The 23886-nt window shown below is 37.3% G+C and overlaps 1 protein-coding gene across 1 annotated transcript; it reads right to left on the bottom strand.

The window, feature by feature from the left end:
• Positions 1-4953: 4953 nt before the first annotated feature.
• On the bottom strand, positions 4954-21220 carry kiaa2013 (KIAA2013 ortholog). The gene is made up of 3 exons (XM_028807463.2): positions 19218-21220; positions 17363-18216; positions 4954-7521 (listed from the first exon to the last, which is right to left on the bottom strand). The coding sequence occupies exons 1-3, from the start codon at positions 20170-20172 to the stop codon at positions 7504-7506; spliced, it is 1827 nt and encodes a 608-aa protein (XP_028663296.1). The 5' UTR covers positions 20173-21220; the 3' UTR covers positions 4954-7503.
• Positions 21221-23886: the final 2666 nt, after the last annotated feature.

The following is a 23886-nucleotide window of genomic DNA, read 5'->3' as shown; positions in this document are numbered from 1 at the left end:
GAATGCAACTGCTGAGGTAAGTAAACCTCTCAACAAGGTTGACACTCTCTTCACAGACAGCTGATGGCTGTGCTCAAGAGGCCATTAAAGGCCTGGATCTTGCTTTTTATCCAGGACACTTGCAAGCCCAGACACTCACACTCCTCGCTCAGTCTCTCGAGAACCCTGATCAGAACTTCCATTGACTCTGCAAATATCACATCATCAGCAGCAAATTCAAGATCGGTGAATCTTTCTTCACCAACAGATGCCCCACAGCCACTGGACTCCACAACCCTGCCCAACACCCAGTCCATGCAAGCATTGAACAGAGTAGGAGCAAGAACACACCCCTGACAAAACCCAGAATCAACTGGGAAAAACACAGAGGTTCTGCCTCCACTCTGTACAGCACTCACAGTACCCGTGTACAGGCTGGCCATGATATCCAGCAACTTCAGATGGATCCTGCAAAGTCGCAGGATGTCCCACACAGGGCAGCTCAATCAACTGAGTCGAATGCTTTATGAAAATCGTAAAGAGGAAACACTTTGAATTTAGTACTAGTTTAAGATCCCTGCCAATGTATTCTCTAACCTCATAAAATATTACAAGATAGGCTCCTGCAAAGGGAGAACATGAAAACTACCCGAAACTGAGGTGAAAATAATTATGGCACTATTATGATAATTATGATTTAGGTAAATTAATACAATCATTAATAAAGTCCAAATGATTCAGTACTTGGTGACTGCAGCAGTTAGTACTGGTGTCTCATAGCTCCAGTGTCCTGGAGTTGTATGCCATGCCAATTTGCTCTCTGCATGGGTATTTCTCTAGATTTTCCCATTTATAACCAACATCAACATTAAGGAAGGTGAAATGAATTAACAAATATAGATTAATTTTTAAATGTATCTGTCTCAGTGTAGAATAGGTCTTAACTGACCCATTGTGAGTGTTGGTGGCAGCATGGTCTGCCTGCATTGGGCAGCCAAGAGTGAGAGAGAGCTCTTTTGTTACCTGTTTTTATGTTGGTCCAGCTTCATTGATACACATCCTGGAACAATAAGATATCACAGTGCAGGACGACTCCCCTGTTTCATTCCAGTCCTGTTCAAAACATGATTCAGTAAAGGCAGATTTAGCCCCCACTCCAGCCTAAGCTTTCCTCTTGGAGGGGTGAAGGCATGCCATAAATTCTATTTATCCCTTTCATTCCAGCCTTTTTTCCTGGGGACATGGGCTCACACAACATAAAGCGACCCTGCCCACCTGTCCCACTCTGGTCAACTCTTGTCCTCCCCACCACAGATGTTTCAAAAGCACTTAAGAAAAGGTCTTATCTGATTTAGTATTGTCGTAAATGTCCCAGAGCTATAACTGGTTGTACAACTTACTTTCTTTTAAAATGACATAAACTTCCCTACCTGTTTAAAGATTTTAAAATATCATATTGTTAGACACTGGTAAAAAAAACATAGTACTAACAAAAAAACATACAGTACTAACCTATATGCTAGATGTTATTCTTTATTACTGAAGGCGATGGGACAGATCCAAGTAGCTATAGGCCAGAAAAGTTACATATATCAAAAGGCAAATGAAGGGAAGCAATTAAGGAAAACAAGCAAGATAAAGTGGTGTACTAGTCAACAGTCAGCATCGGTTGAGATGGAGAGATCCTGTCTTTACTAACATGCTAGAATTCAATTAGAAAGAAACAAAAGCATTCCATCAGAGAGTTGTGCATCATATTATTAATCTTGATTTTCAGAAAGCATGTGACAAGATTTGAGAGGCTAGTAATCAACCTATAAGTTCTGGGAGTTGAAGGTACAGTGCATAGATGCATGCCAAATCAGCTTCAACACCAGAAGCAAATCTAGTGTGAGGATCTTTTTCTAAATTATGTTGGAAGTAGTAGTGTCCTTCAAGGATCAGTGGTGGGGCCACTGCTATTTCATGTATCTTGATAAAAATATAAATAAAAGGTTGATTTATTTGAACATTGGAAAGGGATGTGGACAAAATTTTGGCTCAAGCAAGTTTGTGGCATGGGGAATTTAATGTAAATAAATATAAAGTATTACATGTGGTATATCTGAATAAAGAATAGGGATGTGATATTTGAAAGAAAATCTTATGATAAAGGCATGGAACTTCTAATGGACTTGTCACTGTCTACATCAAGACAATGTACAGAAGCAGTTAAGAAGGTTTTGTGGAGTAGAAGGCAAGGATGGTTATCCTTAAGCTATATTAAGCACTTGTGAGGCCTTGTCTGTCATATTGTGTGCAGGCCTGAATCCCATACTCGTAAAAAAGATATAGTCATGCTAGAGAAATACAGATATGAGCAGCTACACAGACTCTAAGAGTACAAAGTAGAAGCTATAAGGCAAGATTAAAGAAACTGAATCTATTCAGTCTAAGAAAATAGATATTAAAAAGTGACCTGACAGAAATGTTTTAAAATTATGAAGGGAATTAGAGTGGTGGATCCCAGCTGTTCCTTTGAAATGAGCACTTCAAAAAAATGAGGACACAGATGAAACCTAGTTAAAAGGTAAATTCTGCACAAAAGTCAAAAGGCTTTTCTTCCCTCTGAATCAGACATTTGGAATTAAATTAAAGTACGGTTGTACCCTAGAACTTTAGGAACCCTCAAAGTTCGACTTAATGTTATCTTGGATTAATTTTTTCAGGGATGAATGACTTGTAAATGTTTTAATGAATTAATGGTCTACAGTAGAAGATGTACTATGTGAAATTTATTATAATTATCATACAATCTACCAAACTCAGTAAACCTCCATCCATTATTTCTTTCAATGAACAATACCCCTTTCATTGAATGAATATGGATTTTTACTTCAATATTTGGGGCAGCATGGTGGTGCAGTGGTAGCACGAGGAGTAAGGAGTAAGGAGACCTGGGTTTGCTTCCCGGGACTCCGATTTCCTCCCATAGTCCAAAGACATGCAGGTTAGGTGCATTGGCGATCCTAAATTGTCCATAGTGTGTGCTTGGTGTGTGTGTGTGTGTGTGTCCCGCAGTGGGCTGGCGCCCTGCCTGGGGATTTGTTCCTGCCTTGCGCCCTGTGTTGGCTGGGATTGGCTCCAGCAGACCCCCGTGACCTGTGTTAGGATATAGCAGGTTGGAAAATGACTGAATGACTGACTTCAATATTTGATTTTATATTTTATATTAAATATTGGATAGCAATAGGGTTGGGTCCAGCCCACTGCTGTTGAAAAAAGCAGGATTTGAAAATTAATTAATAAAAAAAACAATGAACCATTTAAAGGGAGGTTAGGTGGTTCAGTGGTCAGCATGTTAACCTACTGAATCCCACACCCAGTCATCGTTTGTGTTGAATGTTGCACGTTTTCATAGATTTTCCAACTACATCTCTAAACATATGCAGTTAACTGGCGATTCCATACTGGCCCTATGCAAGTATGAGTGTGTGAGCACAAGTGGACCTCGCAGTTGCCTTGCATTTAGTGCTGCTTGGATAGACTATAACCCTTCATTACCCTGGACTATTACTTTTTTATGAAAACCTTCTAGTGTTATTTACTTTTTTTAGATGTATGGTATTTGTTATCTCTATGTTTATTGTATAATTTCTCCTATCACACACACATCTTTTATTGGTAGTCATTGTACGAGCCATTTGCTAGTTATTTAGGTTATGTCAAGTAGGTAGAAGTGTTTGCTTAGTTATGTTAAATGTTTGCCTACATATTAGTGCAGTCTATGGAAGATTCTTATAACCCCCACAAGCTGAATTGAATTGGTATATTCTAACTATTTCTTGTCCCTCTGGACTACAGATTAGTCTCAGTTAGTGACCTGCCTTGTTGTAAGTAAGGCATGGAGGCCACACGGTTTCAAACCATGCCTTAACGTGCCCAATAGCATGTAACGCAACTTGCTCAATTGAATGTGCAGCGCGATACATTTAGAACGTACTGAAGGTGAAGTAAAACAGCTTCTAGTAAGTTTCACAAGAAAAGGCTACATTTAGAGAAGAGACATTTTTTTGTCTTTTTTTTTTTTTGCTTTCTATTCTACGTGTGTAACAACCTTTTCTTTTATTCTTGTCTGGATTGTTTGCTTTGAAATTTCACTAAACGTTTTAAAACAAACTCTTGGACTGAGATTTCTTTTAGCACGTATTTGACTCGTGCTTGTTACTGCCTTACCTACCAGCAGTTGCATTCATCTTTCCAAAAAAAGCCTTTATAAAAAGTATTTGCAAAAGGAATTTTTACATATAAATGATTATATGTAAATGTTTACCAGCTTAAGCAGCATGGCCCTATTCAAACTTGAAAGTTTATAGTTTGAAACAGCCTCTGTTTCTTATTTATGTAAAATTAATCCTTTTGGAAGTGACTGTATTCTAAATCTGTTTTTGTGTATCTCAAGTAATCCTCAACATTTAAAAAAGGGTGTCGTAAGGGAACCATTACTGTGAAAAGAAAATGGGAAGTTCTTACAGACTGATTATTGTCATTATATGTGATAGCAATACTGGATGTGTGATCACAGAGAGACATAATCATTTTTATTCAATCAAGTACAGCTTAACTTCTAAAATAATCACAGTCTTGCCATTGAACACAGTTAGTTACTTGAATGACATTAAACAGAGGATCGGGTGACAGGAACAAACTACTGAATGAAACATTAACAGTAACAACAGAAATATGCCAAGCTGACAGTAGGGTGAGGGGATAAACCTTACTCTACATTTAAAGGAAGTTATGAGAAGAGATTGGGCCGGATTTTAACTGTAATAAACAAGCATTACATTATTTATTATCTTTGTCCAGGATAAAAGGATCAAAATGACTACCATCCTCAGCTGATACTTCATCAGATGTTTTTATCATTCTCATTACGTCTTACATATACTGGTAATAATTTTTAGGGCTGTAAATGATATATAACAGAAGACATAGGACTGAATTATTTTTAATTGTGGGTTTTGAAGAGAAGCATTCAAGAAAAATGAATTAGCCACACTATACAAATACAATTTCACTTCATAAGTCATTTACAGTTGTAATGCAATCTTGTACCAATTTACTGATAACAGGTATCACTTCATTTATCTCTTATTTACAAATTCTCATTTTGGAAATGTATCTGATGAAAAAGAAATTACAATGACTAGATTTCAGTAGTATTAAATTTTATATTGTAATGCAAACATTTAACACATCAGCGCCCAATGAGAAGAGGCGGCACTATTGATATTCTTATTTTTTCTTACAACTATAACTGCACCCAACCCAAGACAAATGCATAAATTCATATGTATTTTATATACAGGAACAATGTAGAATCAGCAGTCCATAACACACTAGACAGTTAAAAACCACTTGTATTACATACCCTACACAGCAATCACCCCAAAAAAAAGAAAAACAAAATCCTAAAAGATATTTTCCTGAGAGATCATCTTCTCTCTAAATTCCAAGGCACAACTTGCAGGTTTCAGTGCAGTATATGCACATTTTCAGGCATCACTTCTTTTTAAACATATTTTAAAAATGTTACTATGTATTGTGGTGGATTGCTGGCTTCCTATTCCGGCCCTCACCCCCAGGCCGCCGATAGGAGCTCCCCCAACAGCATGGACGTGCCCCGAGTTCCAGCAGGGCCTCATGGACTATGTAGTTTTTGTACACAGCCCTGCTGGATACCCTGGGGACCACTGGGAGTCGCTGTCGGGAGGCCCGTGGACTCCTATATGCCCTATAACCCGGAAGTGCGTCATAATCCCGGGACAGGAAGAAACGACGTGCTTCCGGAGTGAAGATAAAGACTGTTTACCCTGACCCGGAAGGAATAAGGAACTGTGGACTGTTGGGCAGGAGCACCTCCGGATCAGGGTGTATAAAAGACTCTGGGAAAGCCCAGTACACTGAGCTGAGCTGGGAGGTAGGGTGGCGAAGTGTCTGGGCGAGGAGGAGAGAGTAGTATTGTGAGTTTATTGATTATATGAGTAGTGTGGAGTGGAGGGTGCTTTGTGCACGTGAGTGCAAAATAAAAGAGTCTTGTACTTTCACCTGGTGTTTGAAGTGGTACCTGAGGGTTCAAGAGGTGGATACACACCTCAACTGCTACACTATCAATTAAAGATAATACATACTTCTTCATACTGTACCAGCAGCCAAAGTAGCCAAAATACTACACTCTACCTGACAGTTCCACACAAAGTGACAATAATTAAAACCTCCTTAAAGTCTGCTTTGACATTAGTCTACTAGGAAAAATCTCAGACTGCAACTGTAAGAGCACACTCAAAATCATAACTTAACTACAGAATCCTTAATTAGACCACCTATTACTACCAACATTCATATTACTTTATAGTGCAAATATTACACAAAATAATCCTAAGGCACACATTTACCAATTACCAAGTTCTAGTAATTCATCGATAATGAAATTAATGTTAAATATAATTAACAATAAGTGATTTAAATTATTATTTTCATTTATTTGCACAAAGGCATAAAAAATCCAGTAACTGGTGTTCTGATATTAAATTTGACTTGTGTTTTATAGGAAATTGTATAATGTGTGTGTTTATCAAAAAACAATAGATGTTTGCTGGGATTTTGCACATAATGTATAAATGTCAATAGTGCACATTACTAAGTACTGATTGAAAAAATAAGGGTCAGACCCTAATTACCGGTAATTTAGAAAAATAACTTTTAAAATACTTCACAGAGCATTAAAAAAGACAGACATTTCTCACGTGTAATTCAGGTGCTCTCCAATTTGTAATAGGCAATTTAAACATTGAAACATAAAAGTAAATGTACTAGGACTAGAAAAGACTACAAATCCATGCATCTAAAGAACTTTTATAACACCAGCTACATCATTTTGGGGTACATTCAGGCTGCCAAACTTTCAGTAAGTAAGGTCAAAACATTTTTAAAGAAAACTTTAATTAAATGTTTGTGATTAATGCAGCAACAAATTATGTGGGTCTGCATATATGAAATTGTAAATACCTTAAGCTTTATTATTTTGAATGCTAGACTGCAGCAAATCACACAAAAATCACTAAAATGCCGTGGGCAGTGTGGCTTAAATGCTAAAGAGTTCAACTTAAAACCACATGCCTTGGCTTCATATCCCATCATTTAACATCACTGCTTTGCATTTACAGTACATATGGAAGAATTATTTGTGTACAGCAGGTTTACATGCTCCAGAATTATGTACATTACGAGAAACAATATGTGAAATAAATTAATGTGGTCTAACAACTCATACCATAGGTCACAGCTTCCATATTGTGATGTTCTTTCCATTTTAATAGCTTCTTTTCATTATTTTCTAGATACCAAAGCATATATTTATAACTCCATATAAAACAATTTTCATCCCCACTCCCAAAAGACAGATCCATTTAAATCCAATTTCTTTAAGCACTTGAACATCTTCTGTTAAGTAGTCAGCAGTCCATGGGCTTGCAACCTCTCTCAGACACTGGGGTCACCCTGTTAAAAGTTAATAGGAATAACAGCTTCAGCCAAATATCAATTCACAAGGTTTCTATTCAATTAACTTTTTTCTACTTGTCCAAATTTAGCGCTGCATCTAGTTTCAGAAAGATATGACTATTTGCAAAGTGCACTGAAGCAAAAGAGAATAGACAGAAAAATTAGAACACAAATGCTTCACTTATTCCTTCTTTGTATCACCTCAAAAACATTCAAAATAAAAAAGTAGGCGTCTTTCAGGCTGAGCTCTATAATTGATCTTTGCCAGGTAATTTACATGAGCAAAACACAAAGGTTCAAAATAAATAGTAAAACTAAAAAAATCATATTAACTAAAACTCATCTTTGAACTGGTCACATGGGGGTTAAGCCTCATCCCTCTTGACCTGATTATGCAGTATGACTCAAAATAACAAGCCATTGAATTTGCCTTTGCTACAGTACATACAGGAGCTCTGGGATTATATTAATTTGGTAAGACATTATGTAAAATTATGTAGTATTTTTTACAGTGCAAATTAAAACACTGTTTAGGAAAAATATGTAAAGATTAAAAAAGAAAAACATGCAACAAAACTATAGAACTAATGCTAGCCAAAGAATATCAGGGGTTTTGGGGGATAAGAAATTAGCTGAAAGATGAGAATAAGTTTGGGAAAAGAAGCAAGACTTTCAAAGGGAATAGTATGATGTACTTTTTTTTTCAAATTATGAAAAACAAAAACAAATTTATGATATGGCATGCACCGTAAGTCCAAAGATTTATAAAATGAATTCTGGGAAAAATACTTCCTTCTCAAAGCTGAAAAATGATAGTACTAAGACTTTACCAAACATTATTTTGTTGCTTTATTTAAAAGTAGTGTAAAAGGGCCCTTCAAATTGTATAGTTAGTAATGAGTGTATTGCTCTGCAAGGGACTGGAAAGTTCTGAGGTGGCAATCTGAAGTTTAAAATTTAATACAACTGATGGAAGTAATAATATAAAGGGTGGGAAGGTGATCAGAATATATGTGTAGTTATCAGGATTGAGCAAAAAAAAAAAAAATTCTAGTGCCTCAGCAATTACAGTTGTGGATCATTAGGTACTTCATGAAATCATATTTCTGAGTTCATGTACACTGATAAAAAAGAATCATATAAACTTTCTCTGATGGGTTGCTTAAATGTTTTAATGCAGTATATAGAGGGGTAATGGATGTGGTCTTGGTGACAGGAGCTAAAATTACAAGAATGACATTGGAGTAACATAAAAATAAAGAATTACAATTAATGTTTGAGAACTGAACTATGCAAAAGGAACTGAAAGTAAAATTATAGACTGTACAGTATATGTATTGTCAAGATTGCACGTCCAAAGATTACCTTCCAGGCTCATCTACGGTAAGCACTACCACCCAGGGACACTGGAGGGGCGATCACTAATTCTCTTATCTCTCTTATCACCCATAACTCAGAAAAGACACCCACTAAGGGCAACTGACCCCACCCCTTTGGGTCCAGGAGCTATAAAAATAAGACACTCCTGAAAGGTGGCGTCTCATTTAGCACATGTGACCTGTGTTACGGAGCTCCTACTCTGTGACTGGACTACTCTCGACAGCCTATCGATTTGAAACCATCAGCTAAAAGATTATTTTGTTTACACAATGTCCTCTCAGGTGCCTGCTATTTTCAATTATTTTACCTTACAAGATAGTCCAACTGGCACCCCAGAATTTCTTTCAAGTCCTATCCTTGCCTCAGCTGACAACTATACATATTATATGTGGAACCAAAGGTCTGTGATACGGTTTGCATATTTGTAGCTGGAGATCCACAAAGGAAAAAAATGAGTCACGTATCTTAAAATAGTTTTTTATTCCTAAGCTTTTGACAACCTGCCAGGTGTCTTCATCAGAGGAAAATGATCAGACATACAGGAATCAAAGGGAATATATACGTAGCTGGTGAAGAGTGGAGATGAAGGGGGAGGTTGTAAGGGGGTTCGGTATATATACACACACACACACACACACATACAAAACTGTGGCATACAAAGGGCAGCAAGTACAAGAAAGAGTATTAGGATATCAAGTCAGTGGTTCTTTTTCCTGGCAGCAACATGGTCCCTTGAATATGTTTTTCCTTAGTTCTTTGGTTTCTTCCCACAACCTAAAGATGCACTATAGGTGCAATGGTTCCTTATGTAAATTGGCCTCATGGGTTGATTTATTGTCTTTCATCTGGTGCTGCCTGCATAATGCTAAGACTTTCCTGAGTCTTTACTGTACTGAGTGGGTTAAGAAAATGTATTAGTCTGTCTGGTTCAGTACGCTTCAGTAAACACTAGGAACTTTACAGCCAAGGCTAATAAAATTCCATTCTTTCCAAGGTTGGTGAAAAAAAATCCCAATTAACAAAGTGTCTCTTGTTTTTCAGTCTCGTAATAACTTCTTTGACTTTCATTAGCACAACTCTTGTCCTCATGGTGAACAATGGCAACTACCGACTCCAAAGGTAGTCTATAGATAGAAACAACCTGAGGTATCCTACGCTTGCACTAATGAAGCAATGAAACTTACCTGAGTGCCCAAAAACACCTGTAATGCCAATTGTCCCAACCATTTTGGTACCCTGAAATGGAGGGACCATGAATAAAAAGGGTTCTCAATTGTACAAGGTGTGACTGAGGTGTATTCAAGTTCTATTAAATGAAAGTCTGAAATGTGCATGTTAATCACATCTAAATTGTGTGATTTGTAATTTTAAATTGTGGAACAAAGAGGTAACTCAAGGAAAAACGTGTCTTTGTCCTAAACATTATGGAGGGCACTGTATATAATGCAAAGTTGACTGACTAACTCACTCATTCACATATCAACAAAAAAAAAAAAACTATTTCCAATTAAGTTAAAGTTTAAGGTCGACAGGATTGTACATCTGCCTCAATAAATATCAGCTATGAAAAGAACATTTCAATATATCAATATTTAGGGGTAACCTCCTCCCTTAATAGAAAAACTAAGTACCCCAAAATCTCTGACCAATTTAACTGAAATTTGGTGACGTTACAGGAAAAGGAAATTTAGCTGGTCTGTGTTTTTTTGTCGATATTTGGCAGTAGTAATTCTGTAACAAACGGGACACTAACAAAATGAATCCACTCTTCACCTCATGTTGGACAATCTATCATACAAAGAAATGAGGGTATGCTGGTTTATGCAAATGAAGGCTGCTTGCAGAAGCAAATTTAGAGCAGGAAAGTTCGGTGAAGCTCAAAGAATACATGGTTAGCAAGACTGCTATAGAGAGTGCCAGGTGCAGCTGCTGGTGTGAGAGTAGGTGGGAAGAAGAGAAAGAGAAACAGTGCTGTCCTTGAAGTTGAACTAAATAACCTTGGGTACTCCCTACTCTGTAGGCTTCTTCTTACTCCTCACGATTGGTGTTGCAACCCACTTTCTCATGCAGTAGCTTATTTGATACCCATCAAATCAACAGTCAGCATTAAAACACTTTTTGAAGTCAGAGAAGCAAAAAGGAAATTAAAAACAGTAAATTAACAAATGGAAGCAAGCTACAATTGAACAGAAAATGAAGCACAATTTTTTCCATTGCTGATGGAGATGTTGTTGTACAGAATGTAATAGAAACAGATCAGGATAGTGCTTTTGAGTGAGTTTGTGATTTTTGTTTTTTTATTGGCAGACATTCCACCTTTATAACATTACTGAATCAGTGATGTCCCTTTAATATGTAGTTCTGATGCAATCTCTTCCAGATCAAAAACACTGCCAATGGAGATGCTTTCCATGGCCAATGCTGTACGTAGTTGACAATGTTTCACCTGGTTTATTTCTGTACAATGCTTAAAACATTCAATTTATTGCATAGGCTAGTGTTTCCCAACCTCGGTCCTGTGGCCCCCCCTGTGGCTGCAGGTTTTTGTTCCAACCGACTTCTGTTTTTAATTGGACTCCTGAGCTAATTAAGTGATGTGTTATTTCCCAAGTTCTGTGTTTTGGGAACAATATAGAAATTAGAAAACTAACTTTGGTAAAAATATATATATATATATATATATATATATATATATATACAGTGATCCCTCGCTATATCGCGCTTCACCTTTCGCGGCTTCACTCTATCGCGGATTTTATATGTAAGCATATTTAAATATATATCGCGGATTTTTTGCTGGTTCGCGGATTTCTGAGGACAATGGGTCTTTTAATTTCTGGTACATGCTTCCTCAGTTGGTTTGCCCAGTTGATTTCATACAAGGGACGCTATTGGCAGATGGCTGAGAAGCTACCCAACTTACTTTTCTCTGTGTCTCTTGCGCTGACTTTCTCTGATCCTGACGTAGGGGGTGTGAGCAGGGGGGCTGTTCGCACACCTAGACGATACGGACGCTCGTCTAAAAATGCTGAAAGATTATCTTCACGTTGCTACCTTCTGTGTGTAGCTGCTTCGTGAAGCGACATGCTGCACGGTGCTTCACATACTTAAAAGCTCAAAGGGCACGTATTGATTTTTCACTGTTTTGTTTTTCTCTGTCTCTCTCTCTCTCTCTCTCACCCTGCTCCTGACGGAGGGGGTGTGAGCTGCCGCCTTCAACAGCTTTGTAGCGGCAGTGCTTCGCATACTTAAAAGCCAAACAGCCCTATTGATTTGTTTGCTTTGCTCTCTGTTTCTGACAGCCTGTGCTCCTGACACGCACTCCTTTGAAGAGGAAGATATGTTTGCATTCTTTTAATTGTGAGACAGAACTGTCATCTCTGTCTTGTCATGGAGCACAGTTTAAACTTTTGACAAAGAGACAAATGTTTGTTTGCAGTGTTTGAATAACGTTCCTGTCTCTCTACAACCTCCTGTGTTTCTGCGCAAATCTGTGACCCAAGCATGACAATATAAAAATATCCATATAAACATATGGTTTCTACTTCGCGGATTTTCTTATTTCGCGGGTGGCTCTGGAACGCAACCCCCGCGATGGAGGAGGGATTACTGTATATAGACACACACACACACACACACACACTGGTATATATTAAAATGTACAAAGCAGTTATATAGGAAAAATGTATTTTTTTTCTTTTTAACAATATTTTCATTCTACTTTTCTAGGCATTCTAATTGTTTAATTAATCCATTATTTACTAATTAGTGAATCTGATGCTAAAGTACTTGCAGCCTTTGAGTATTCAGTGTTGTTTGCCAGTGTGTCTGCTCTGCTCATTTTTAATTGTCATTAATAAGATACAATGAAGGGAAAAACTGCACAGAGAAAGGGCAAAAATATAATGAAACTATCTATCTAATTAACAAAAGAGAGTTAAGCATTTAAATCTATAGCAAAAGCAGAAATATTTCTAAATGTCTTATACATGTAAAAATCATGCTGCTGTGCTTTTCTGAATGTAGAAAAAAAGAACAATAATAACAGCTAATTAAATGAGATCAGTGCTATCAGTGTTGTCACTGATTAGGAATCTGGTTGGAACAAAAACCTGTAGTCACAGGGGGCCCACAGGACCGAGGCTGGAAAACACTGGCATAGGCCATGTAATGTGCAGCCTATAAATGCCCTTTCTGCTCCTAATAAGTAAAAGTAAAATAATATTTACTGTTAGGACATTGAGTATTGTCTGGCTACGGTTATAGCAAAAAACATGCTTAAACATAAACCTGACAAAAAACAAAAAGAAATGTTTGAGTAAACAATGGAAACAAAAGAAAATTGTAAACATCTAATGATAACAATATACAATCAAAATTCACATTATTGCTAATGATGACCAGTTTCAATTCAAAAAGAATAGTTTCCTGCAAAATTCTGTTTTGTGATGACCATCAACAAGTCAAGGTCAGTTGGAAACGCAGGAATTGATTTACAGCAGAAGTGTTTTACTCATGTGCAACTTTATGCAAGATTTTCCAAGAGTAAGTAACTCTAGTAAATCAATCATTTAAATACAGAAAAGTACTTCATTTTATAGTACTTCTGATTAGGGCTGAGCCAGTGGTCGATATCATCCATTGCTGACTGGTTGGACACATCATTGAAAATAAACATCATTGATTAGAGCCAAACATTTGCCAAAATTTCCTTAAAGCACCAAACTGCGGTCATTACCATTTATTTTTTTTAAACTTTGCACACCTCACAAGAAAGCTGTCAGGTACTCATATGTACAGCAGGAACAGTGTGAGACTCCTGTGCTTAGTTTGTTTAGTAGTAGTGCCCTGTGGATGAGGGTAGGCAGCCTGGTCAAAGCATCATAAGCAAAGTTTGAATGGAAAGAGCCACTGTATTGCTTGAAATGGGCCAATATCAACGGCTCTTTATGCTTTAAGGGGAGCCCCCCATCGATACCATATACAGTACTGAGATGCAGTACATGTACTCCAAATTACAAGGGGAAAAGCAACAAATCTAAAGGAGAAACAAGACACTGACTAAACAGAGTACTGTCAGTACCATTTCAAGCACTGCTTGCAGGCAATAAGTGTAGTCTCTCAGCTGTGAAGTGGCACATCAATAACTTTAAGTAGCTGAGTCAGCATTTGTTTTTGGCACTAGCCAGCAGACTTCAGCCTATACAAATTAAATCTACTGAAAGAAACTGAGGGCTGAGCTCATCAGGCTCCCACAACCAATGGCATTCATAGGAGAGGACCGCATACAGCTCTCTATGCAAAGAGACTAGTGTCAAAAATGGGAAATGGAGTAAGATTTGCGAGTTGGAAGGGTCAATGAGCAACGAACTGGACTGAAACACGATAGCGAAACAGTATGTTTCAGAGTCGAATAAAATGCCAGAGTAGCAGTCAGGATGTTCTCCATGGCCATAACAATGGAAAAGTGGCAGTCAGGGATGTAAACAGTTATAGCTTATTTCTTTTCTTGCCGTAACATTGCTTAAAGACACTATTCTGTTTCTTTAATCTTTATTGTACCCATAAATATGAATGTGCCTTTCATTTTTTTTTTATTTCCACAATGTCTTCCTTTCTCCCCTGTCCACATGGAGGGTCACTTCAATAGGAATTGAATTGTACTGTGTGCACATCATAATAAATCTGACATTAACAGATTACACTATATATCAAGGAAGTGCCTTACATTTTTTTTAAAAGCCAATGCTATTATCCCTCTGCATGCACATCGTACATTGCAAACGTGCAATACCTTTTAACATTCATCTTTAAGAATGTTTGCAGCATATTTTTTGCCCACTTCATAGGAAAAAGCAAAATATCTGCTATAGCCAAGCAGGATTTATTTTTATAACTCATGCCGAGTTGCTTTTTTAGTTCAGAAGACCGTAGAGAGGAGAAAAAAACAACTGGGGATGTTGTCTTTGAGTTAGTACACATACTTAACTTCTAATTTCTAAATAAAAAAACTGTTTCCTATTGGTAGACTTTTATTCAAATCCATTTTATGATGAGGCAGATCTAATTTTAGAGCTCCCAGGCGAAGCCAGGTAACACAGCTAGTAGTTCCAATAATTATCTAAATAATTCTGAAAATAAAGGACTAACTAATTATAATAAAGTAATAACTTCTAACACTATAAGTGCAAACAGTGTAGAGGATGGGACTTAATTTCCCAGCAGTAAGAAGTGCTTTGTCAACAACATTACAACCTAATCAACACATTATGTTCAAAATACTGCAGGTAGCAAGGCTTAAGTGTCAGTATAAGTAAACATTACCATTTTTTTGTGAATTATTCCTACATTTTTTTGAAATCACTATCCATGACAAATTAAGTTACATACTGCAGAGTGAAGCTGAAGATATTTGAAATAAGTATGCAACACTGCACAACACCTTTTGTTTGTAATTAATGCATCGGTATGAAAACAAACAAAATTGCGACCAGCTAATATTTAAATTAATAGACAAATATGCATTAAAGTAGATTTACTGCAAGTGCTTAACAGGCAACTAGATAAAAACTATAAACAATGCACGATATATTTAAAAAAATTACTAACAAAAAGAATACCCAATATTGAATCTATTGTATGTGTCAATTTCAGACTTAAGTTCTTGTTTTTTTTAATGCAATTATGGCTTAGGGCCAGTGGGTGGTAAATTATTAAAAAGGAAACCAGATTAGCTGCCCCATGACAATAAATATGAACTTGAACTATTTTGTAGTGTTTCTCTTTTTTTCCCATTTTTTTGTTTATTTTTTAGTTAGTTTATACAGGTCAATCAGTATAAAGAAGTGGTTAGTTATATTTTTGTGAATAATGGTTTCTGAGGTGTAAAACAGTCTTCATGAGTTATAAAAATAATAAAGGGAAAACAAATTTTGGTAACTAAAATATAATCATGCTTGATTTAAGGCAAATTCACAAAGATAAAGATGGGCAGGACTTACTGCAAATCTTAATTAAGAACATAAAGTACTTCAATCTATAACCGATAAAACAGCCATTAAAAACTTGCAGTAACCAAGTTCTTTTTGAAGTACTGTCACTAAGAGCTACCGGTATATTAAACAACAGAAGTAAACCACTGACAAGATTATACATTTTGTGTTGTCGTTAATTGCATCGAGTTACATAAAAATGAATAATCATTTAGAAATGCTTCTATTTCAACTAACAGAGGTAGGATCAGGAAGAATGCTGGAAGACTGGCAAGCAGAAAGTCAGAGGGACTGGTGAGAAAAGACAGTTTAGGTGCCATTACTACTAACGAATGCCCTTCTTATGTTTCACAGTGAAGGTTTTCAAGGTTCTCCTAGCCAGTAAGAGTTAGGAATTTGGGGAAGAGGTGAAGAAATACAGTGTATCCCTATTTAATCTAATGTGTACAACCTGAGGTCAATTCCAATAAACAATAAAATACAGACTCTAATAGAAATGTTTAAATGTTTATATTTTAGATGACAAAAATATAATGTGTATTTAGATAGTTATTTTTAATCAGTTAACCCTAAAAGCTGGATCTAATTTCTGAATGATGTCCCATCTGAATTTTGCTAATTATACATTTTAATCGATTAAATATTGACTCAAAAATAACCTTGGAACAAAAAAGTGGGACAACGAAGCAGAGACTAAAACTACCAGCATTCTTCTAAACAAAATATTTATTGCTAAATGTATCTCCTGTGAGAAACATCTGCTTTGTACAAGTATTTTCCACTAAAAAGGAACCAGTTGTCAGTGTTCTTCAAAATTACTTTATTAGATGAACAAGAAGCCGAATGTAGGCTTTGCAAACCCCGAAACTGTAGTAAAGTAAAAATCCTCAATTAAAAGTTAAAAAATAGCAAAAAACAGCCCCAGAGATTGTGCTCAGATTGTGCCCAAGCAAAAAATGCAGACTCCCCTCCACAAGCCTAGCTACAGACATGTGGCATGTTAAGATATAAATGTTCTTAGTGAACAAATGCTGAATTAAATATCAAAATGAAACCAAATAAATGAGACTTGGAAAAACTACAATCTTAAATTAGACATATTGTAACTAGAGTTCTTTTATAAAGTAACCAAGTACATGTTAACAAATGTTCTGCACAATGGTTTTTTTTAATAATTTCTAAAACAATTGTATTTTTAATTAAGCACCATTTTTTCAAGTTGATTTTTGGTACAGAATGAAAGGAAAGCTGAAAGAAAAAGAAAACTCCTTATTTGTTATTAGAAAGCCCAAAAAGATCACCGCAAGCCAAGCAAGCCTTATCAAAACTGGAATCCATTCCATTAGGAGTATTAAAGTATAAATAAAAAATATATAGTCAAATTAAAAAAAATGCAAAAGAATGAGTTGCAAGGAGAGGGAAATTTGCACACATCAGTGACAGCAGGTAACAGGAAGTGTCTATACCTTGCTTCGGAAGAGTGGTTTAGCGCCAGGTCCACAGTACTCATTGTAGATTAGTTTGAAGAGAAACAGGTGGAACAAAGTTATGAGAGATGCCACACTGAACCAAAACAAAAATGGTAATCCAGGATACTGCTTTGCCATGTGCTCTTCGTGAGCAAGTATGGCCTTCAAGTGTAAAGTATGTCTCAAATCCTGTAGGTGGGTCAAGTCTGTTGAAATGTAGAGCAGAGGGGTGATAGGCTGAGTCACCAAAACTGGGAATGTGTGGCCTTTGATCTCAGATGTAAGCTCCACTGGTTCATTAGTGCAGCCTGCCTCACATGCATAAAGCTTTACTGGCGTGTCCTGAGACTTGACAAGTACGTGCAGAAAGGGCTTTCCCTCGGCATCCAGGAGTACAGCAAGGTTTATCAAGTCCTTGTTGTAGTGGATACCATGTAATGAGTAGCTATTGTGCAACACATCAGGGTCTGCCTGAAACTGTAGATGGTTCTCTGTAAACTGTAGCCCTCCAAAGCTCAGGACCATTCCCTGCATTACCCCCTGGGCTCCAGCTGTTACTAGCGCCTTACAACCACGCTTTTGTAATGTGAGGTTCCAGAGGGTGACAAGCTGAAGAATGTGGGCAGCACTATGCAGTTGTTCAGGCCACAGGTTCTCAGCATGCATAGTGGCATGCCCACTGAAGCAGTGGTCAGCATAGTTCAAACTGGACTCAAGCCTTTCATTATCTTCAGGACTCAGATTCTTTTCCAGAAGTGGTGCAGGAGATGAGGACAGCACATAATAAAGGGTCTTGTTTACTGTGACACCAGAAGGTGTGTGAAAATCTGTAATCTTTCTCATTTCTATGCCTATAAAAAGAAAAGAAAATCACATTTCTGAGAAACAGTACATTAAATAAGGTTAAAATTATAAGCATTGAAATTATCTCTATCAAAGAACTACATTTTTAACAAATCTCCCTGCTGAAGTACAGTATATTGATTTGTAATGAGAAAAAAAAAGTTTCAGGCCTCCAAAAAAAGGAAAAGCAATTAAGGTAGGTGGTGTAACAGGAGTTTCCACTGTAGAGTGAAACTAAATGAATTTCCTTCATTTGACATTGTTTTTCTTGTTTATGTTGGAGATGCCTTTACACAAGGTGACTTAAGAGATCTAGATATACCAGTTCACACCTGCATTTTAAAAGCAGAAGCAGATGAAGTGATATGAGTAAGAACTAGGGACCGAAATGGTTACTGATTTGTTAAAATCAACAATCAATAATACATTCACATTTTTAAAATTTAGCACATCAAGAGTGCATAAAGAATGTATTTGTAAACAAAGACTTATTTACATTATCTGGCAATGACATTTTTGTTGAGCATCCAATAGTCATCAAAGGAATTAAGAGAAAATGAATTGTTTTCATTAGATTTACAAACCCATATTTTTTCAAAACTAAAACTAGTTTCAAAATAGCATATCAAGTTATGATTCTAACACATCAATTATATCCAAGTAAGAAACATTATTAAAATAGGCCATTATGCCAACAGACTTAAAGTGGCAATTTGTCAAGTTTTATAGTTGTTACTTTTTGTACAAACTTGTTGTGTGTAAAATATAGAAACAGAACAACTAACTCTGATTCACTTTAGAGAATGTAAATAGCATGAAAAAAACTGTTGAGACTCCCTCAACTGCTAAATGCATTATTCAAACATAAACTAGTATTTTAATCAGAAGAAAAGTCTGCACTACACTTATATTTAGGCAATACGTCCAGCTTCATGCATATTTCACATTAATGCCTATTTGACCAGTGTTTAAACCAAATGAAACCATAATCACTCTGTGTGACTCTCACCAGATAGGAAAAGATTATTCCAGGCCTGTTGGTGTTCCTGGTATAGATCTTCCATGCTCATTCTCAACAGCTCTGCCATCTCTCTTTTGGCGCTGTCCCTCAGTCTGCTAAACACCTCTTCTACCTTTGAGGAGGAGTCGATAGGTTCAGAAGTGAAGACAACCGATAACACATTTTCTGCAAACTCAGACTTAGCAGCAACCTGCAGCTTGTTGCCAATCTTCTTTGAGATGATAATTACCAACATAACCTGGTTCTTCTCCGTTACTACCCTACCTGACGATAAAATAAACTCTTTGTCTTCTATTTTTTCTATGCTGGAAGAAAATTTGCCCCCAAAGGAAGGTGAAAGTGAAGACACATCAAAGATGACAACTTTTTCAGTTGGATTTGAGATGTATATCCTCTGGATGTATAAATGGGGACGACTGCGATGAGCAAGATACTCTTCTCTGAGAGTAACACAGTTCCGTGCTGCTTGGGATTGACCAGGGAGTAAGCATTGTACAGACAGCACTGATCCTTTATGAAACCAAAGCAATGAAGTCCGTGCTTCTGCCCGTACCCCATCCAGCTTCAGAGCAACCAGTGGAGGGTAATCTGTATGGTGAGCTGGGATGGAACCAGTCTGTGAAGAAACCCAAAGCTTGTTTGTTTCAATGTCTACCATAACATAGCCATTGCCAACTAGTGCTGGCCCAGATACAATGCTTTGTGGTTCAATTATAATTCCATCACCTCTGTCCACCAGGGCCTTCCATCTTTGCATCTCAGATTGTAAGCATACCCCTGTTACGCCTCGGGGTACTGAAGTGTTACTTAAAAGACGCAGGATACTATCAGAAGTTAGATACCAGTACATGATTAACAACAGGAGTAGTCCAGCAAGTAACCGCCTAGCCCAGCTACTAGACAGCAAACCTGGTAAACCTTTGAGTCTTTGCTGAAGCCACATTTTCTTCTCAAGTCAGAAGTAAGTTAACATTTACTGCACTGGCCTGTCGAATTGTGCCGTTCTCGGTATGTTCTTCAGAGTATATACAGTTTCCCAAACTCAGTTCCTTTCTCATACTTTCATTGATAACCATCTACGTCGCAGAACAGGTGTTGATTACTCCCCATTAGCTCATTAAAATGGCAGGCCAATATTTGTTTAGCATCCAGTAACTGCGACCTCCTCCAAGATCAACGTCAACCTTTCCAAATGTAAATGAGACACTGTGCTAATGACGAAAAGTAAAAAAAGCACTGCAAAGCGAATCAGAAGCTTGTGACTATCATTTAGAAAAGAAAACATAAATATCATGTAAAATATAATTTCAAAGTGTGTCCTCTTAGACCGAGATTAAATATGAGTAAAGAAATATCAAACTGTTTAAAAAAAAATATAAGGATTTTAAAAGTTTAATGAAGCACTCGGCGCCGTGTCACCGCTCCAAAGCTGTCTCTCGTGTTCCTTTTCATTTTTTTCCTTCTCGTATTTCCCTGAAGCCGTCAACTTGTCCAGCCTGGTGCCTCACCTGACCCCGTTTCTACACATGTGAAAAAGTACAAAGACTGAGCCTGAAGGCATTTTTCATATCGATCGAGGACACAGTCTTAACAGACTGGAGGATCCCGAACTGTATTTTTCAATCCGACCCTTTCTGGTTTAACTTTTTCTCGTTTCTTCACGTATTTCATGCATACATATCCTTCTTTATTTAAGTCTTTTCCGTACTCTGAATCGCGTCTGTTTAGATGATATCACGTGCACTCACATCCTGCTTTAATGTTTGTGTTCTGCTCACTTCGTGCTTTATTACTCCCGGATCCAGACTATATGCCGAGACTTCTCTCCCAGGACTCTCCTTTATCACTTCATGTATTCTCTCCACTCCGACTCCATATCTCTTGCCACTCTATGCATTATTGATATCCGCACACAACTGTCCCTGAGACCTGTTGGCAAACGCTCTTCTCAACCAAGACAGCCGGAAAGTATCTGGTAAGGACGAAATCCCGGAAGTGTCGCGCGTTGTTTGTTTTTACGTTGTCATACTTTCACCTTTACGGCTTTTACAGTTGCTAAGCAACGAAGCGCCGAAATTAAGATGACTTTTATAACGAAAGGAAGCTGCGCACTGGTTACTTATCTGGTACGATACATACAAAAAACAGTTTAATTGTAAATTATATCAAATATGTGTACTTTACAAAGGCATCTCCTAAACTGTTTAATTGAAGAACCAAAGATAATGTAATAGCGAATTCAATTATTAACAAATACGAAAATAATGTTACACAAAAAGTACATTTTGAATGAGTCCATTCAGAAATTCGATATTTAAAACGAAAAAATCAATATAGAAATATGTGACAGTCTCAGTGATTCAATTGACCTTACTTTTAAAGTGGAGGGATAATATCCCCTTCATTGTGATACTGTAAAATTGCAACATTTAAATTCCTACCTCTGAAAAATATATACTTCATGGACAAAAGTATTGGGACGCCTGACCATTACACCAAAGTGACTTTAGTTACATTGCATTCAAATGGATTTGGTCTCCCCTTTGCAGCTATAACAGCTTCCACTCTTCATGGAAAGCTTTCCACAAGAGTGTTTCTTTGGGAATTTGTGCTCATTCATTCTGTACAGCATTTATGAGGTCAGGCACTGATGTTGGAAGAGAAGGCCTGGCAGTCAGTTTCTGTTCCATTTCATCCCAAAAGTGTTTGATGGTGTTGAGGTCAGGGCTCTGTGCGTGCCAATCAAGTTCTTCTACACTGAACTCATTCAACCATAGTTTATGGACTTTGCTTTGTGCACTGGGGCACAGTCATACTGGAATAGAAAAGGGCCTTCCCCAAACTGTTTCCACAAAGTTGGAAGCATAGTGTTGTCCAAAATGTCTTGGTATGCTGAAGCGTTAAGATTACCCTTCACTGGAAGTAAGGGGCCTAGCCCAAACCCTGCAAAACAGCCCCACACCATTATCCCTCGTCCACCAAACTTCACAGTTGGCACAATGCAGTCAGGCAGGTAATGTTGTACCTGAATCAGCCAAATCCACACTTGCTTATCTGACTGCCAAACAGAGAAGCGTGATTCGTCACTCCATAAAACAGGTTTCCACTGCTCTGCAGTCCAGTGGCAGTGTGCTTTACACCACTCCATCCAATGCTTGGCATTGGACTTGGTGATATGAAGCTTGCATGCAGCTATGGAAGCCCATTCCATGAAACTCCAGCCACACATTTAATACCAGTGGAAGTCTGGAACTCTTTGACAATGGAATCAGCAGAGCGTTAGCGACTTTTACCCATCGTGCACCTTAGCAGTTATTGACCCTGCTCTGTGACTTTACATGGTCTTCCGTTTCGTGGCTGAGTTGCTGTTGTTCCTAAACACTTCCACTCTCCAATAATACCACTTACAGCTGACCGTGGAATATCCAGCAAGGCTGAAATTTCATGAACCATCTAGGTGGCATCTTATCACAGTACCACTCTTGAAGTCACTGAGCTCTTTAGAATGACCCATTTTGTTTCACAAATGTTTGTAAATTGAGACTGCATGGCTAGGTGCTTGATTTTATACACCAGTGGCAATGGGTCTGATTGAAACACCTAAATTCAATAATTAAGTGGTGTGTCCTAATACTTTTGTCCATATAGTGTAAAGGGATAAGTAGATAACCTGTGTGTGTGTGTGTGTGTGTGTGTGTGTGTGTGTGTGTGTGTGTGTGTGTAAGTAAGTGTGACTGTGTGTTCACCTTGCAATGGACTGGTACTCTGACCAGGGGTTGCTCCTGCAATGTACCATAAATTTGTTTAAGTTATCCTAATTTCCATTAGGGACACTACCCTTTTTATAATTTTATTGGTTTGTTTACTTGTATTGTCTATATATGTATCTGTTTTCTTTGTAACTGTAATTCTTTTAATTCTTGCAAAACATTTTGCACCACACATTTTGTTTAATAATTTGTTATATAGATAAACGTTGGTAGCAGAGAAAACTCAGAAAGTACAGGGGAGAATAAGCTACACTAGCAATGATTGGAGTGGGAATTGAAATCGTCAGGCAGTGGCACTTATTGCTGCACCATTGAGACAGTCCAGGTAAAACCAATAAACAATCATCAAGTTAAAATGGAAATTATTCATCTAAGACGAGGCACTCACACAGTGTCTAAGGCTCAATCAGCAGTATCTGGTAAGTGTGCCAAGAGTTTAATGGGAGGCAATCATCATTATCATTTTATAAACTGATGCTCAGTGGGGTTGGTTTACTACCAGTTTCCTCAGCTTGAAATCAGCTCTAACAACAATTTTTCCAGTAAAAGCCTTAAGCGACATCTTCCTGGCTTTCTTAAGATGTAGCTTGTCAAGTTGTCTTTATTTCTGTCTCAACAAACTAACAACTTGTAGATGTAGCTACACTTTAGAAGTAAATTGGAACTCATTACTTCTGGCTATCATCCTATCATGTAAGTATTGCATGTGATGATATTTCCTTCCATGTTTATGAGAAAGCTTGAGGAATACTAGAAGTGAAGTCACTATCAAATGGATAAATATGCAAAAATGATATGTGAAAGCTGCCTTAAAAATAGTTTAAATTCATGTAATCTATGTGAATGTAAATAAGTAAATTGTGGTCGGTGCTACAATACAAATGAGA

The sequence above is a fragment of the Erpetoichthys calabaricus genome, chromosome 8 (assembly GCF_900747795.2).
Source record: "Erpetoichthys calabaricus chromosome 8, fErpCal1.3, whole genome shotgun sequence".
Classification (NCBI taxonomy): Eukaryota; Metazoa; Chordata; class Cladistia; order Polypteriformes; family Polypteridae; genus Erpetoichthys; species Erpetoichthys calabaricus.
This window is presented reverse-complemented; position numbering and strand designations above follow the sequence as displayed.

Coding starts and splice junctions, on each gene's coding strand:
- kiaa2013 (XM_028807463.2), bottom strand. CDS start 20,172: ATGTGGCTTCAGCAAAGACTCAAAGGTTTACCAGGTTTGCTGTCTAGT. Junction 18,217..19,217: donor GAATAATCTTTTCCTATCTG/GTGAGAGTCACA, acceptor TTCTTTTTATAG/GCATAGAAATGAGAAAGATT.